This window comes from Delphinapterus leucas, chromosome 20, assembly GCF_059928025.1.
Source record: "Delphinapterus leucas isolate spDelLeu-1000000601 "Yukka" chromosome 20, BTC_Dleu_Yukka2, whole genome shotgun sequence".
In the NCBI taxonomy this organism is placed as follows: domain Eukaryota; kingdom Metazoa; phylum Chordata; class Mammalia; order Artiodactyla; family Monodontidae; genus Delphinapterus; species Delphinapterus leucas.
The window spans coordinates 7,596,319-7,609,955 of NC_143148.1; the positions used below are offsets into that span (position 1 = coordinate 7,596,319).

Genomic DNA, 13,637 nt, shown 5'->3' on the forward strand with positions numbered 1-13,637 from the left:
CCCTCGCAGCGCCCCGCCCGCCCGCGGCTCCCCAGCCCCAGGCCGGGAGGTAGGTAGGAAGGCGCCGGCGGGAGTCGGGGATCCTGCTTTGGGGTGTGTGAGTTCGGGTGGGCAGTTATGCGTTATGAATTGAGGTGTTTGTGGGACCGTCTCTGAATTGCTTGCAGCCCTCTTTTTGCCGGGGGGGGCCCGAGTTTGCGCTCGTGACTGAGTCTAAGTGTGGAGTTGGAACTTTCGCCAGAGTTGGGGTGTCTGTTGATGGGTCTGAGTTTGGGAGTGTGCGCCTGGGAGTCGGTGAGGATGGGGGACTGTGGGGGGAATGTCTGTGGAGGTATCGGTTTCAAGTGAGAAAGGGCCCCATGCTTGTTTCTGATCGAATTGGTTTGTGTGTGTCATTTGTGGGCGCCTGGTCCTCCTCATGGAGAAAGGAGGCCTCCTGGGTGGCAGAAGGGGGGGCTACGGTGCTTTCTGGATCTTCGGTCTTGTCTCTTTGGAGGTTTGGGGCCTGGGGCAGGAAATTAGTGGGGACCTTTCTGACTCAGCTCCTCTGTCCCTTTGTCTGGCCACATGGGGGAGAGCTGGGCTGGGATTTTGGCCTACGGGGGTCCTGAATGCCTCAGCGCCACTGGGCTCGGCCAGGGGTCTTTGTCTGTCTGGGCCGGAGCTCCGGGGTCCGAGGAAGGATGGGGTTGGGGGCCTGGGCTCTGGGGTCCTGGGAAAGCTGTGGAAGACGTGGAGCCGCCAGGGAGGCGGGATCTGACTGTATTGGAAAAAGTTTTCCCCTGTTCCCGGCCTCCGGAAAGTCACTGGGAACTTGAGTTGGATCCGAGCCCATGCCGCGGGGCGGGGGGGAGGGGGGGGAGGAATGGGAGGGAAGGGGCGGGGCCGGGGGCCAGAGAGGAGGCGCTCTCGCTGGCCAGCCCCTCCCCTGATGGGGGTTGTGGGAAACTGGGGGAGGGGACGCCTGGGCCCTTTGTTCTGACTCTCCTGATGGCAGGGCGACCCTGTCCCCCAGTCTGTGGTTCTGTAGGTCTTTCCTGGTCTTGGCTTGAGTTTGTGCCCTGAGTCTCTGTCCCCTGCCCTCTGGGTCTCTGTCCCCCGACACTGGGTCTCTGTTCCCTGTCTCTGGGACTCCGTCCTCTCTCTCTAAGTCTCTGTCCCCCTCTCTCTGGATCTCCCTCAGCCTTACTAGGGCCTGTGCCCCTCCTTCTTTTCTAACAGCTGCTGCTCACATTCTGGCACCTGTTCTCGGGGTGGGACTGAGAGGATCTCACCCACGTCCCCCTTCCCTGCAACTAGGCTCTGACTCCTGTCTTCTTTAAACCAGTAATCCACACCCAAATTTTCAGCCCTCCTGGACCCTAGTCATTACTCTGGGGTCTTCAAGACTTCATCACAATCCAGGCTCCCCTGAGAACACAGGAGAACGCTCTCACCCTAAGCTTCCCCAGAAATCCAGCCCCTTTCTCCTCCAGGACCCAGGAGTCCAGGCCCCCAGTCTCCTGCTTCCCTCAGATCCAGGAGTTTGGCCTCCAGCCCCCTCCTTTCTCAGACCCAGGGGTCCAGATCCCCAAACCTCTTCTCCCTCAGATCCAAGGGTCTGGGTGCCCCCAGCCTCCTCTCTCAGACCCAGCAGTCTGGACTTCTATCCCACCCTGCTCTGAGGTCCCTCTGGGTGGGTCAAGGGAATGTTGCTGAACTCTGTGTTCCTCCAGGCCCAGATGGGGGAACCCCGGGCTGGGGCCCCCCTGGACGATGGCAGCGGCTGGACAGGAAGTGAGGAAGGAAGCGAGGAGGGCACTGGCGGCAGTGAGGGGGCGGGGGGAGACGGGGGCCCAGACGCAGAGGGTGTCTGGAGTCCAGACATCGAGCAGAGCTTCCAGGAGGCCCTGGCCATCTACCCACCCTGTGGCCGGCGGAAAATCATCCTGTCCGATGAAGGCAAGATGTATGGTGAGTCCAGCCCGCTCTTTTGCCTTAGCCCCCACTGGTTAATAAAAATATTAAGCAACACTGATGGAGCTCTAAGCACAGTTCACATAAAAGCACATTGTATCCTCAGAATGACTCAGGTAGGAGTTAGCATCACCATTTGCACAAATGAGGAAACCAAGGCCCAGCAAGGCTAAATGATTTGCCTGAGGCCACAAAGAACCAGTATGTGGAGGAACTGGGATTTGAATCCAGGCAGCCTGGCTCCAAAGCCTGCAGTCATAATTCCTCTCCCTTATAGCCCCCGGCTTGCTGTGGACCTCTGGGAAATGTTGCTTCTCTCTCCTCCCCTGGTGTCCTCTCTGTTGGGAAGTTCTGCTGAAGCTCTAACTCTGTTCCATCTTTGACTTTTCAGGTCGGAATGAACTGATTGCCCGCTACATCAAGCTGAGAACAGGGAAGACTCGAACTCGCAAACAGGTCTCAGGACTGCCTTGTGGGCTTCTGTTTGGAGTGGGCTTGTCTTGTCAGGGTCAGCCTACCGGCAGATTCACATTAGAGGAGAGGCTTGTTCATGTGTTTTTGCCTTTCCTTTTGGCCCCTTTGTTAGTACACTCTAACTGTGCCAATTTTGGTGAAGTCCTCTTAGCAGTTGCATGAGAACTAGAGGGTAAGACAGGCCAGGAGAGCCAAAGAGAAAAGGATGGGGAAGAGAAATAAGACCCGGATTTGCTGGGTCTTGGGGTGATCAGTAGTGTTAGTGAGAAAAGAATAGCCTTTATGGACACATCTGTGTTCTTACGCTCCAAGATAGCTGGCACTTTCTATGTATTTGTCATCTTTCGTGTTTCAGCAGCTCCGTGGGACACCTGGAGGGAGGGAAGGGGTACGGGACGCAAGGGGTGAGTGGCTGTGGCCTGAATCTGCTTCTTTGTCACTCCCTTCAGGTCTCTAGTCATATCCAGGTTTTGGCCCGAAGGAAATCGAGGGAAATCCAGTCCAAGCTCAAGGTAGAGGTCAAAGGACCATGGCAGACACCCTGAGAGGGAGGCAGAGACATTGAGAGGGGGGATAGGGACCCAGAGAGAGGAGGATAGGGACCCAGAGAGAGGGGGACAGAGACCCAGAGAGAGAGGGCAACAGAGGTCCAGAGAAAGAGGGAGAGACCCAGGGTGGGGGACAGAGACCCGGAGATGGGGACAGAGTCACACAGAGGTAGACAGATGAGGAGAGCAGAGACCCAAGGTGGGGGTTAGTGGCCCAGCAAGGGGGTGAATAGAGACCCTGGGTAGCAAGAGTGTCATAGAGAGAGGGGGACCGAAATTTAGCTTAGGACAGGCAAGAAGGATGGGTCGTTGGGCCTGTCCTTTGACTACTGCTGTCTTCATCCTTCCTCTCCTCTCCTCCCCTCCCCTCACTGCCTTCTCCCTCTTATGCTGTGAGGATCTCCTCTTTGTCTCCTTCTGGTTCATCTTTCCATGTTGCCTGCCTGCATTTTCTGTGCCCAGAAATCTTCATTTCCTTTTGGAGATGTTCATATCCCTTTTCTTTTTTGCATCCTCTGGATTTCCTGTTCCGTCTTGGCCTGAGACCTTCATTTTCTACTCCTCTGAGTATGGGGTCTTTTCTGCCTCTTCCTTAGGACTTGGGGATCACTACTTCCTGTTCTTTTTGTTCCCAGAAGCCTCCCCATCCTTTTTCTTTAAGTCTGAAAACCTTCACTCCCAGTCTTTGGTCTTTTGTGGATCTCACTGTCCCCCTCCTTTCTGGGCTGGGAAACCTTCACCGTCTCTTCTCTCTGGGTTTAAAAGTCTCATTTCCTGTTGCCTGTGTATTCGGAAACCTCCACTTCCGGCTCTTTCTGAACCTAGAAACCCTCATTGCTGTCTTTTATTCTGGGCCTGGGAACCCCTTTCCTCCTCTAGGCCTGGCTTTCTCTACTTTCTGTTCTATATTCATCCCTTGCTCCCCCTTCCTTCCATCGCTCAGCTCAGGGTGGCTGGACTATAGGGGTTGGGAGAGCAGGAAGGTAGAGTGGGGCAGTCCAGGCCTCATTTCCTAAGTCGTGTTTTCTTTCTTCCTTTGGCACCCTCACCCACCCCCATGGGCAGGCCCTGAATGTGGTAAGTCCCCTTACGCATCCTCCCACCCTCTCCCTTTCCCAGACATTCCTGAGGAGGCCAGGAGGGGCCGGGGGCTGTAGTGAGAGGGATTTGGACCCTCACCCAACCCTTTGCCTTGGCTCTGCATCTCTGCGGGCTTGCCCTGCCATGTCATTGTCCCACCCTTCCTGTGTCAACTGGGACTTCCCACTAACATGGACCTCTAACATTTCCTCCAGGACCAGGTTTCCAAGGACAAGGCTTTCCAGACAATGGCCACCATGTCCTCAGCCCAGCTCATCTCAGCACCTTCCCTGCAGGCCAAACTTGGTCCCGCCGGTCCTCAGGTGGCCTGGGTTGGGGATTGTGGGGTTCAGGGCTGGAGCCGTGGGGTTGCAGTTTCAACAGGAAATTGATTGAGCCCCCTTCTTTGTCTCTTCAGACCCCAGAGCTTTTCCAGTTTTGGTCGGGGGGTTCTGGGCCCCCCTGGAATGTTCCAGAGTAAGTACTTCCTAGTCTGGCTCAGCACCTGCTCCCCCTCCCCCCACCTCCAGCCCTTTCTCACCCCATCTTCCAGCTCCCAACTCTTTTGTGAGCATAGATTCTGGAGTCAGGCTATCTGAATTTGAATCCCAGGGAGGAGGCTGGGGCAGTGATCCGGAGAAGAAGACTAGGTCTGAGCTGGGATAGTGAGGAGGGGATGGGGAAGAGAGGAGAAGGAGGGATGGGGCTGGGGCCTGATGGACTGAGAAGGAGGGACGAGGCAAGGAGAGTGCTTGGGGTCTGGCTGGTGACTGGGGTTGGTGGGACCATCCAGAAATGTGCAACCTGGGGAAGGAGTGGGTTTGAGGAGGAAATAAGCTCAGCATGGGATTGATGTGATGAATGTGAGGGGCCTGTAGGATGCCCATGGGGATAATGACCTCCCAGTGAGATTGTCTGGGCCCCAGAGGCTCATGGGAAAGGCTTGTTCTCATCCCATAAAGTTGGTTCTTGGGCCTGAGGGTAGAGCAGGGCTCTTTATCTTCTCTCAGAGTCGGAAGGAAGAAAATGGGCCCCTTTTCAGCTCTGAGAGAGCCTTGAGGGTGACAGGATATGTTTTAAGCCTAGAAGATAGAAAGGGCCCCAGAGGCTCATGGGAAATGGAGTTTTCAGCCCATGGAGGTGGCAGTGGATCCAGGCTGGGAGAGAAAAAAGTTTGCTGGGGAGGTGCTGCTGGATGGGGACACAGGAAAGGGTCAGAACAAGTCCCTGGGGGCTGAAGGAACTACAGGTTTGCAGGGGAGAGGGTTGGGCTGGAAGGAGGGGTGGTTCAGCAAGCATCGCACTGGGCATCAGGGTCCCACCTTTTATGGGGCTGATAGTCAAATGGGGGCAACGAATGTTAATTAAATCATCACCTAAATAAACACAAAATTGAAGTGTGTGCCGTAGTGTGGAGAATCAAAACAAGTTCTTGGGTGACGGAGAGAGTTCTGGGGGTTTTTCTGAGGAGGTAACACTGAAGGCCAAGTAGGACTTAGCAAGGTATATAACGGGGTTGGGAATATTTTAGGTAGAGAAAACAGCATGTGCCAAGGCCCTGAGGTATGAAAGTTTGGGGAGTTCCAGAAACCGAGAGAAGTATTAAGCCATTGGCTGGTCAGTCAGATGTTTATTGAGCACCTACTAAGTGCCTGGTTCTCTTTTTGTATTGGGGACCCAGCATTGAACAAATTAGAATTCCTGCTTTTGTGGAGCTTATATACTTGGAGAGGGGAGGAGGCAGACAATAAACATATAGATAAATAAATAAGCATTAATAAGAAAAGAATAAATGTGGGAAATAAAGCAGGGTATATATCGTCTTTTTAGACAGGGGTCATGAGAGGCCTCTCTGAGGAGGTGGCATTTGAGCAGTGGCCCTAATGGGTAAGAGGGTAGGGTATTGGGGTTTAGATTTCAGAACTGGGATGGCAAGTACTAGGTTATGGTTTCTGCAGGTTCAGGTCTAAATGTCCGTGGAGTTTGTGTCTTTCTGATCTTGATCTTTTGACACTTGGCCTCTGCCTGCCCTCTGACATCTCAGTCTCCTCACCACTATCTCCTGGGCTACCCATAGGTTATTGGCTTCTAGAGCCTTGTTGTCGAATACTGCAGTCACTAGCCACATGTGGTTATTGAAATTTAAGTTAATTAAAATTAAATAAGAATTCACTTCCTTGGGAATTCCCTGGCGGTAGAGTGGTTAGGACTCGGCACTTTCACTGCTGTGGACCAGGTTCAACCCCTGGTTAGGAAGATCCCGCAAGCCACTCAGCGTGGCCAAAAAAAAGAATTCAGTTCCTCAAATATCCTAGCCACATTCATACTCAGTAGTCACAGGTCATGTGCTCAGTAGCCACATGTGGCCAGTGGCTACTGTATTGGATGGCACAGATACAGAACATTTCCATCATCGCAGAAAATTCTATTGGACAGCCCTGCTTTATTTTATTTTATTTTTTAAACATTTATTTTATTGAAGTATAGTTGAGGCTTCAATGAAATGGTGCCCATAATGTACTTGCACAGGGTCTGGCTTGTCATGGCCCCTCAGTAAATGTTAGATGGTACGATTAGCATCTTTCCTTCTTACTGACCCCCAGTTTCCTTTCTCCCTCAGTGTGAAGCCATTCTCGCAGACACCGTTCTCCTTGTCACTGACTCCTCCATCTACTGACCTCCCAGGTAAGAGCCTGTTCCGCACCCTCTCTTGTTTTCCCCTCTCTCTTCTCAGCCCTGACTGCCTTTCCTTCAACCTTCCATTGATCAGGGGATACATTCTTACTGAGATCCAGCTCTCAGGCAGGGCCTGTGGGGGTATGGAAAGATGAGTCACAGAATTTATAGTGGTTAAGAGCCTGGCCTCTGTAGCCAGATCTACTGGGTTTATGGTCTGTCACTTGCTGACCTAAAGGACATCAGGGATATTGATATATTAATCAAGATTCTTTAGCTGCACATGACAGAAACCCAAATCAAGCTAGATGACCAAAAAAAAAAGGGGGGGGGAATTTATTCGTTCAGGTAACTGTTATTTCAGGAGTTATGGCTTCAGGCATGGCTGGATCCAGGGGCTCAAATGGTAGCATCAGGACTTGCTTGGGTCTGCTTTCCTCTGTGGTGGCTTCATTCCCAGGCAGGCTCTGCTCACCTGGTAGCAAAGATGGCTTCCAGAAGTCCATGCTGATGTGGTCCTAAGTACTCACATTGGTGAAAGAGAGCTCTCAGGTTCCACAGATTCATCAATTGGGAATGTTTTTGGCTGCAAGTTACAGAATATCCAAATTAACAGTGCCTTAAATAGTAAAGGCTTTAATGATTTCACATAACAAAAAATCTGGAGGTGGGCTGCTCCTGTGCTGGTTCAGCAGCTCAGCAATACCAGAACTGGCATCTCTATAGGTCTCTTGGCCTCTGTTTTATTATCCCAAGATGGCTGTTGTGACTCCAGGCAACACATTCCAAGCAGGACTTGGCCAGAGCCAAAAGCTTTCTCCTCCCAAAGTTCTGTCTTTTTCATTCAGGAAGAAACTCCTTCCCAGAAGCCCCCCAGCAGATTTCCCCTAACGTCTCATTGGCCAGGACTGTGTCACATGGCCACCTCTAGCTGCAAGGGAGGCTGGGAAAGTGAGTATTTAGCTTTTTCAGCTTCTAAGTGGAGGCAGGCAAGAGAGAACAGTGCTTGATATATTCAATAAATGTTAGCAATTATTATTGTTTGTTCTTCTCTCTCTAGGGTACGAGCCCCCCCAAGCCCTCTCACCTCCTGCTTTGCCCCCACCTGCCCCATCACCCCCAGCCTGGCAGGCTCGGGCTCTGGGCACTGCTCGGTTGCAGCTGGTAGAGTTCTCAGCCTTTGTGGAACCTCCGGATGCAGCTGACTCTGTGAGTGAAATTTTGGGATAGTCACTGGGGAGTTTTGGAATGAAGGGGGTTATAGGAAGGGAAAGCATAAAGCAGGGGTTCTCAAATTTTAGCATGTGTCAGAATAACATGGAGGGCTTGTTAAAACACAGATTGCTAGGCCCACCCTTGGAATTTCTGATTCAGTTGTTCTGGTGTAGGATCTGAGAATTTGCATTTCTAACAAGCTCGCAGGTGATGTCGATGCTGCTGGTGCAGGGACCACACTTTGAGAACCTACTAGAATAAAGGAAGTGGAAGGTCATGGGGTCATGGATTGGAAAGGCCAGAGGACATCATCCAGGACATTGTTCATTCATTCAGTAAACATTTTTGAGTGCCTACTGTGTGCCAGGCTTTGGGGTGGATACTGGGAGCCTGGAGAAGAAAATCTGTTTCTAGGTGCCAGCTTTCCTGGCCTAGGATGGAGACAGATGCCATATTAGTCAGAGTGGACTGACTGTTAGAAGAAATAACTCCCAACCCTCAGGGACTGAACAACATAGAAGTTTCTCACTCATTAACATTTCAGTGTGGCTGGTTGGTAGGAGCCTTCCACACAGTGATTTGGGGAATCCAGGCTTCTTCCATTTTGCGGCTCTGCCATTTTCTAGGGCTTCAGAAGATGCTGCTGGATGCTCTGCATCTGGCTGGCAGATGGTGGAAGGCAGAGAGTCAAGACTTATGCAGGTTTTATGAATCTGGCTTGGAAGTGGCCACTATTAGGTCTGCTTACATCCCATTGGCCAGAACTTAGTCATGTGATCACACCTAACTGCAAAGGAGCCTGGGAAAGTAGTTTAGCTGTGTGAAAAGGAACTGGGATTTGTGGACACAGAGTCTCTGCCATAGTGACCTAAACGCCAGTTTCTGTATATCGTGGTCCTGGTAAAACCCAAGTCAGATGAGGTTAAAACCCTCCCATCTCACTTGGAACAAAAGCTAAAGTCCTTTCAGTTGCCTACAAAGCTCTGGTTGATCTGACCCTCATTCCTGTTCTGATCTTACCTCCTGCCCTCTCACCCTTGTTTACTCTGCTCTGCCACACTGACCTCCATGCCCTTTCTCAAACATGCCAGGCCCACACTTGGTTCAGGGCCGTTGCATCTGGATGTCCTTTCCCCAGATATCCCCATTCTCTCCCTCCATTCATTCAGGCCATTGCTTGTCTTCTCAGATTGGCTTTCCCAAGTCACTTTATGGAAAATGACAGTCTTGCCAGCATTACTATGCTTTATTTTTTCATAGCATATGTCACTCTCTGAAGGTTATATTATATCCATGGAATGATTTTTTAAAATTTCTGTCTCTGCCGGTAGCTCCATGAGGTAAGGTAGCCCTGGGACCCAGAATAGTGCCTGCACACAGTAGGTCTCTCGACAGATGTCTGTTGAATAGCAAGTATGTGCTGGGATAGGGGAAGCTCACATTTCTGTGGGTGTACAGAGGAGTAATTGTACCTGGGGAGTGAGTGAAGACTTCCCTGAGATGAATTTGCCATGTGCGGAACTGGATGTTTCAGACACAGAGAAACAGCATGAAGTTTTCAGGGAAACAAATAATTGAATATGGTGGGAGTTGGTGAGGCTGCAGATAGGTGGGTAGGTGCTGGTTCTGGAGGAACTGACATTGCCAAGCTGAGTGAGGGACCCAGACTTTGTTTAGAGGGTAGTGGGGAACCACGGAAAAGGTAGGGTATAGAGATGCCATCTGATTGCGATCAAGGGAGGCTTTCAGGAAGAGGCAGGTTTGGACGGACTTGGGCTTGGAAAGACAGAAGGAGGATTTGCATTGGAAGAGAAGAAGGGGAATATTTTCAAGGTATGGACAGAAGTGATAAGAATAAGAACAGATAGGAAGTCCTGATGTGGGCTCTGTGGATTTCCACCCATCCATCCATCCATCCATGAATACCTATTCAATACAGGGTCAGGTTGAGGTGGTGTGGGCTTTGTCCTAGGGGTACTGGAGAGCCATGGGAGGATTATGAGCAGGGGAGGGCCAGGGTTAGCTCTTTAGCCATGTGAGTGAAGAACTGAAGAGGAGATTGGAGGCTGGGAGGCCAGGGAGAAGGCTGGGGTGAGGGTGGGAGAGGACAGGGCTGTGGGGATGGAGAGCAGGGGACAGGGCAGGGAATTGGAAAGTAAGGACAGGGCTTGGGGACTGAGATACTGTGGGAGTAAAGGGGCAGCAGGGAGTGGGGACTGCCTGAGAGCTGGGCCCAGTGGAACAGCGAGCAGGAGCTGTGGCGATGGTGACGGGGTGTGGGATGGGCTTGGGCAGCGAGGGCTGGGGGTCCAGCCCATCTCCCACTCCTCACCCGTGGCTGTCCCTCCTCAGTACCAGAGGCACCTGTTTGTACATATCAGCCAGCACTGCCCCAGCCCCGGAGCGCCCCCCCTCGAGAGTGTGGACGTCCGGCAGATCTATGACAAATTCCCTGAGAAAAAGGGTGGTCTGCGGGAGCTGTATGATCGTGGGCCCCCCCACGCCTTCTTCCTGGTCAAGTTCTGGGTGAGTTCCACCACCAAAAACAAAAGTGCTCACAAGTCACATGGCCTCCTAGCTAAGGCCACTGGCTCTAACGGAGAGTCTCGGGACTTAACCAGGTCAGCCTGGGCCTTACCAGTCCTCATGGCTCAGAGTGTCAGCCCCCTCAGCAGCAAGGAACACCAAGGAGTTTTGGATGGGACCAGTGCAGGTGTGGAGACCTCCAGCCTCCCCAGGTCCCACTAGACTTTGCCACACCCAGTCACGCAACTTATACGGCCCTGGGGATTTGCTTGTGACATTTCAGACTTCCCTATGTCCCACCTGACCACACCAAACCTTGTTGCTAAGGAATGGCTCCTTCCCCTTAGCAAATGAATCCTGGAGTGTTTGGTCTCTAAAGAGGGGACGAGGCTTTACTGGGTTTCACCAGACCCTGTTGCTAAGAATGTCTGGCCTTGAGGAAGGGACTGAAGGAGCTGGGGAGTGGCTTTGTAAAGTCCTGTATTTATTTAGCAATCATTTATTGAGCACTTAATGTATATAAGCCCTGAGCCAGGTATGTAATTGTGAATAAGAGGGTTTCTTAGGCTTATTTGGTGTGGTGTCCAGTACAATGACTGATGCTATATATAGGGGTTCAATCAATATTTGAATGTTTAGGTGGTGCTAACTCTTGTGGTAACCAGGGCTGTGGAGGGATATACGTAGTCTCCGAGAAGGAAAGCCCGTAGCTTCCATGGTTATAAAGCATTCTGGTATGTGATGTGGAGGCCTGAGATGGCTCTGAGGATGTGCTGCTGAAGTTTTAGGCATTGTTAGGGCTTAAGACACGCCTCACAAGGTCCCAGGTCTGGAGAGCAACCTTCAGAAGCCCAGTATGTGAAGGGCTGCAGGGGAGTGGCCGGGAAGGCCTTCTGTTTTCTTTAGTTTCACAAGGCCCTGTTGCCAGGGTGATGGATGGAGTCAGGCCTCTGAGGAGAGCACTAAACCACCCTGGAGAATGACCTGACCAAGTTAGCAACTACAGTTAGGAAAAGGAAGAGATATGCCTCCTGGGAAGGTGACCAAGGGGCTCAGACCAAAGGTGTGATGGGGTCTTAGGCCTCATTAGGCTCCACTTGGCCTAATGGACTGTCTTCCAATTGGCCACTGGGGTCATGAAGGGATCTGACACCTGAGAATTGGCTGAAAGGGCCTGGGAGAGTTTTCTAGAGAGGTGTCAGGCTTCCCCAGACGTCACCATGCCCCGTTGCTAGGGAATAGCCACTTGTCTTAGCAACCAGGGTCAGGAAGGGCCCTGAGGGAGAGCCTCTGGTTGCTAGGGAATAGCTGCCTCCTTAGTAACCAGGCCCTTGGAAGGGGCTGAACACCTGAGTTGGGGGTTTCAGGAGAAAAAGTTGAATTCCAGGGCCTCCTTGGTGGGGAAGTTACTGAGGAGAGAGGGTCAGGACCATGGGGGACCCAGACGTGTTTAACACTGATGGAAGGAACGGTGGGTCTTCTCCAGAAACTGGCCCATGGAGAGGTGGGGACTTTAAATGTTGAGGAAGAGAGATGGGCAACTGCAGGGCAATGGGTGACACCAGGCCATGAAGCACAGTTCCCACTTTAGAAGAGTCCCCACTGTTTATAAGGGACACCCCCTCCAACTTACCTGTGCCTCCCCATCCCCAGGCGGACCTGAATTGGGGCCCGAGTGGCGAGGAGGTGGGGGCCGGCGGTAGCAGTGGTGGCTTCTATGGAGTGAGCAGCCAGTACGAGAGCCTGGAGCACATGACCCTCACCTGTTCCTCCAAGGTCTGCTCCTTTGGCAAGCAGGTGGTGGAGAAGGTGGAGGTGAGGCTGGAGGGGTGGAGCTCTGGGCGGGTGAGTGCCCAGCCACCTGCCACTTTGGGGGTGCAGACTAAATGGACTGGGAGCCACGACAGCTCAGGCCTTTGGGGGTCTGCATGGTGGGTGGGGGGTGTCCTAACCTCTTTTAATGCACGGGCTTAGAGCTAATCCGGAGTTCCAAAGTGATGTGTAGAGGTCACTTTGAGGGTTTAAAGATACTGTGTGGTACAGAGATTTACAGTCACTAAGATTCAAAAGGTTCTTGTGGATTTGGAGGAGTCCGTAGGGCAAGGAGGTTCAAGGGTCACACTTAGGGGTTGCAGAGGGCTTGAGGGGGTTCTCAAGTACAGAGGTCAAATAGACTTTGGAGATCTCATGGAGGGTCTTTGGAGGGTTTGAGGGTATCTGAGGGCCTGGAGGGTTTTGAGGGTTCAGAGCACAGCTTTGAGGGGCGGGAGGGGTCCCTAGTTCCAGGCTCAGTGAGCCTGAGCTGGGTACCCAAGGGTTCAGGGTCCCATCTTTGGTCACTGTGGATGGGGCAATGGAGGGAAGATGGCAGTGGGGAGTGGGTGTGGCATCTGAGTGGGGCTCAGTTCCTGGGGCGACCCCTGTGTCTCTGAGTCACTCTCCTCTCCACTCCCTGTCCCCTGGTTCAGACGGAGCGTGCCCAGCTGGAGGACGGGAGGTTCGTGTACCGCCTACTGCGCTCACCCATGTGTGAGTACCTGGTGAATTTTCTGCACAAGCTGCGGCAGCTGCCCGAGCGCTATATGATGAACAGTGTCCTGGAGAACTTCACCATCCTCCAGGTGATGCGCTGGTGCTGGGCCTCAGCAGGGACCCTGATACGGAGGGGAGTGCCTGCAACAGACCCTCAGCCTAGGGGCCCTTTACCTGGGAAACTGACACAGTGGGGACCTCACACTTGACCCTTAGCTTAGGGGACCCGTTTACCCAGGGAACTGTTATGGTGGGGATTCCACAGCGTTCTCATAAAAGGGAAATTGACCTGGAGGACACCCCACAGTGGATCTTCAGCCTAGGGGACCCCCTTCACAGGGAACCTAACCTTAGCCCAGGGAACATGGTATGGTAGAATCTCCTTTAACTTTGGGAAGTATGATGTGGTGGGGACCCCCTTGACCCTGTAATGTGATATAGTATCTGATGTGAGGCCCCTCCCTACTGACCCTGAGACCTAGAACCTGGCATGTTGGCATCCCATCTACCTGGGGGAACATGACATGGTGGGGATCCCTTTCTTGGGTATCCCATGATTCCTCCGGCAGGGCACAGTGTTCCCTGCCCTCCCTTCTAAGCATAAACCCCTTCTCCTGGCCTCCTTGGCAG

At 52.5% G+C, this 13,637-nt stretch overlaps 1 protein-coding gene across 2 annotated transcripts in view; it reads left to right on the forward strand.

Moving 5' to 3' along the window:
- Nucleotides 1–877: 877 nt before the first annotated feature.
- The window catches only part of TEAD2 (TEA domain transcription factor 2), a 45,320-nt gene continuing 32,560 nt past the window's right edge, over nt 878–13,637 (forward strand). The window contains exons 1-11 of one of the 2 annotated variants that reach the window (XM_089902590.1): nt 878–1,953; nt 2,348–2,412; nt 2,880–2,942; nt 4,044–4,055; nt 4,274–4,381; nt 4,477–4,535; nt 6,679–6,743; nt 7,795–7,943; nt 10,302–10,475; nt 12,129–12,251; nt 12,944–13,096. In XM_089902590.1, coding sequence (XP_089758716.1) covers nt 1,689–1,953; nt 2,348–2,412; nt 2,880–2,942; nt 4,044–4,055; nt 4,274–4,381; nt 4,477–4,535; nt 6,679–6,743; nt 7,795–7,943; nt 10,302–10,475; nt 12,129–12,251; nt 12,944–13,096 — 1,236 coding nt within the window. In that variant the 5' untranslated portion in view covers nt 878–1,688. Of the gene's footprint in view, nt 1,954–2,347; nt 2,413–2,879; nt 2,943–4,043; nt 4,056–4,273; nt 4,382–4,476; nt 4,536–6,678; nt 6,744–7,794; nt 7,944–10,301; nt 10,476–12,128; nt 12,291–12,943; nt 13,097–13,637 lie in introns of both variants that reach the window. The other variant, XM_089902589.1, reaches the window with a different exon arrangement.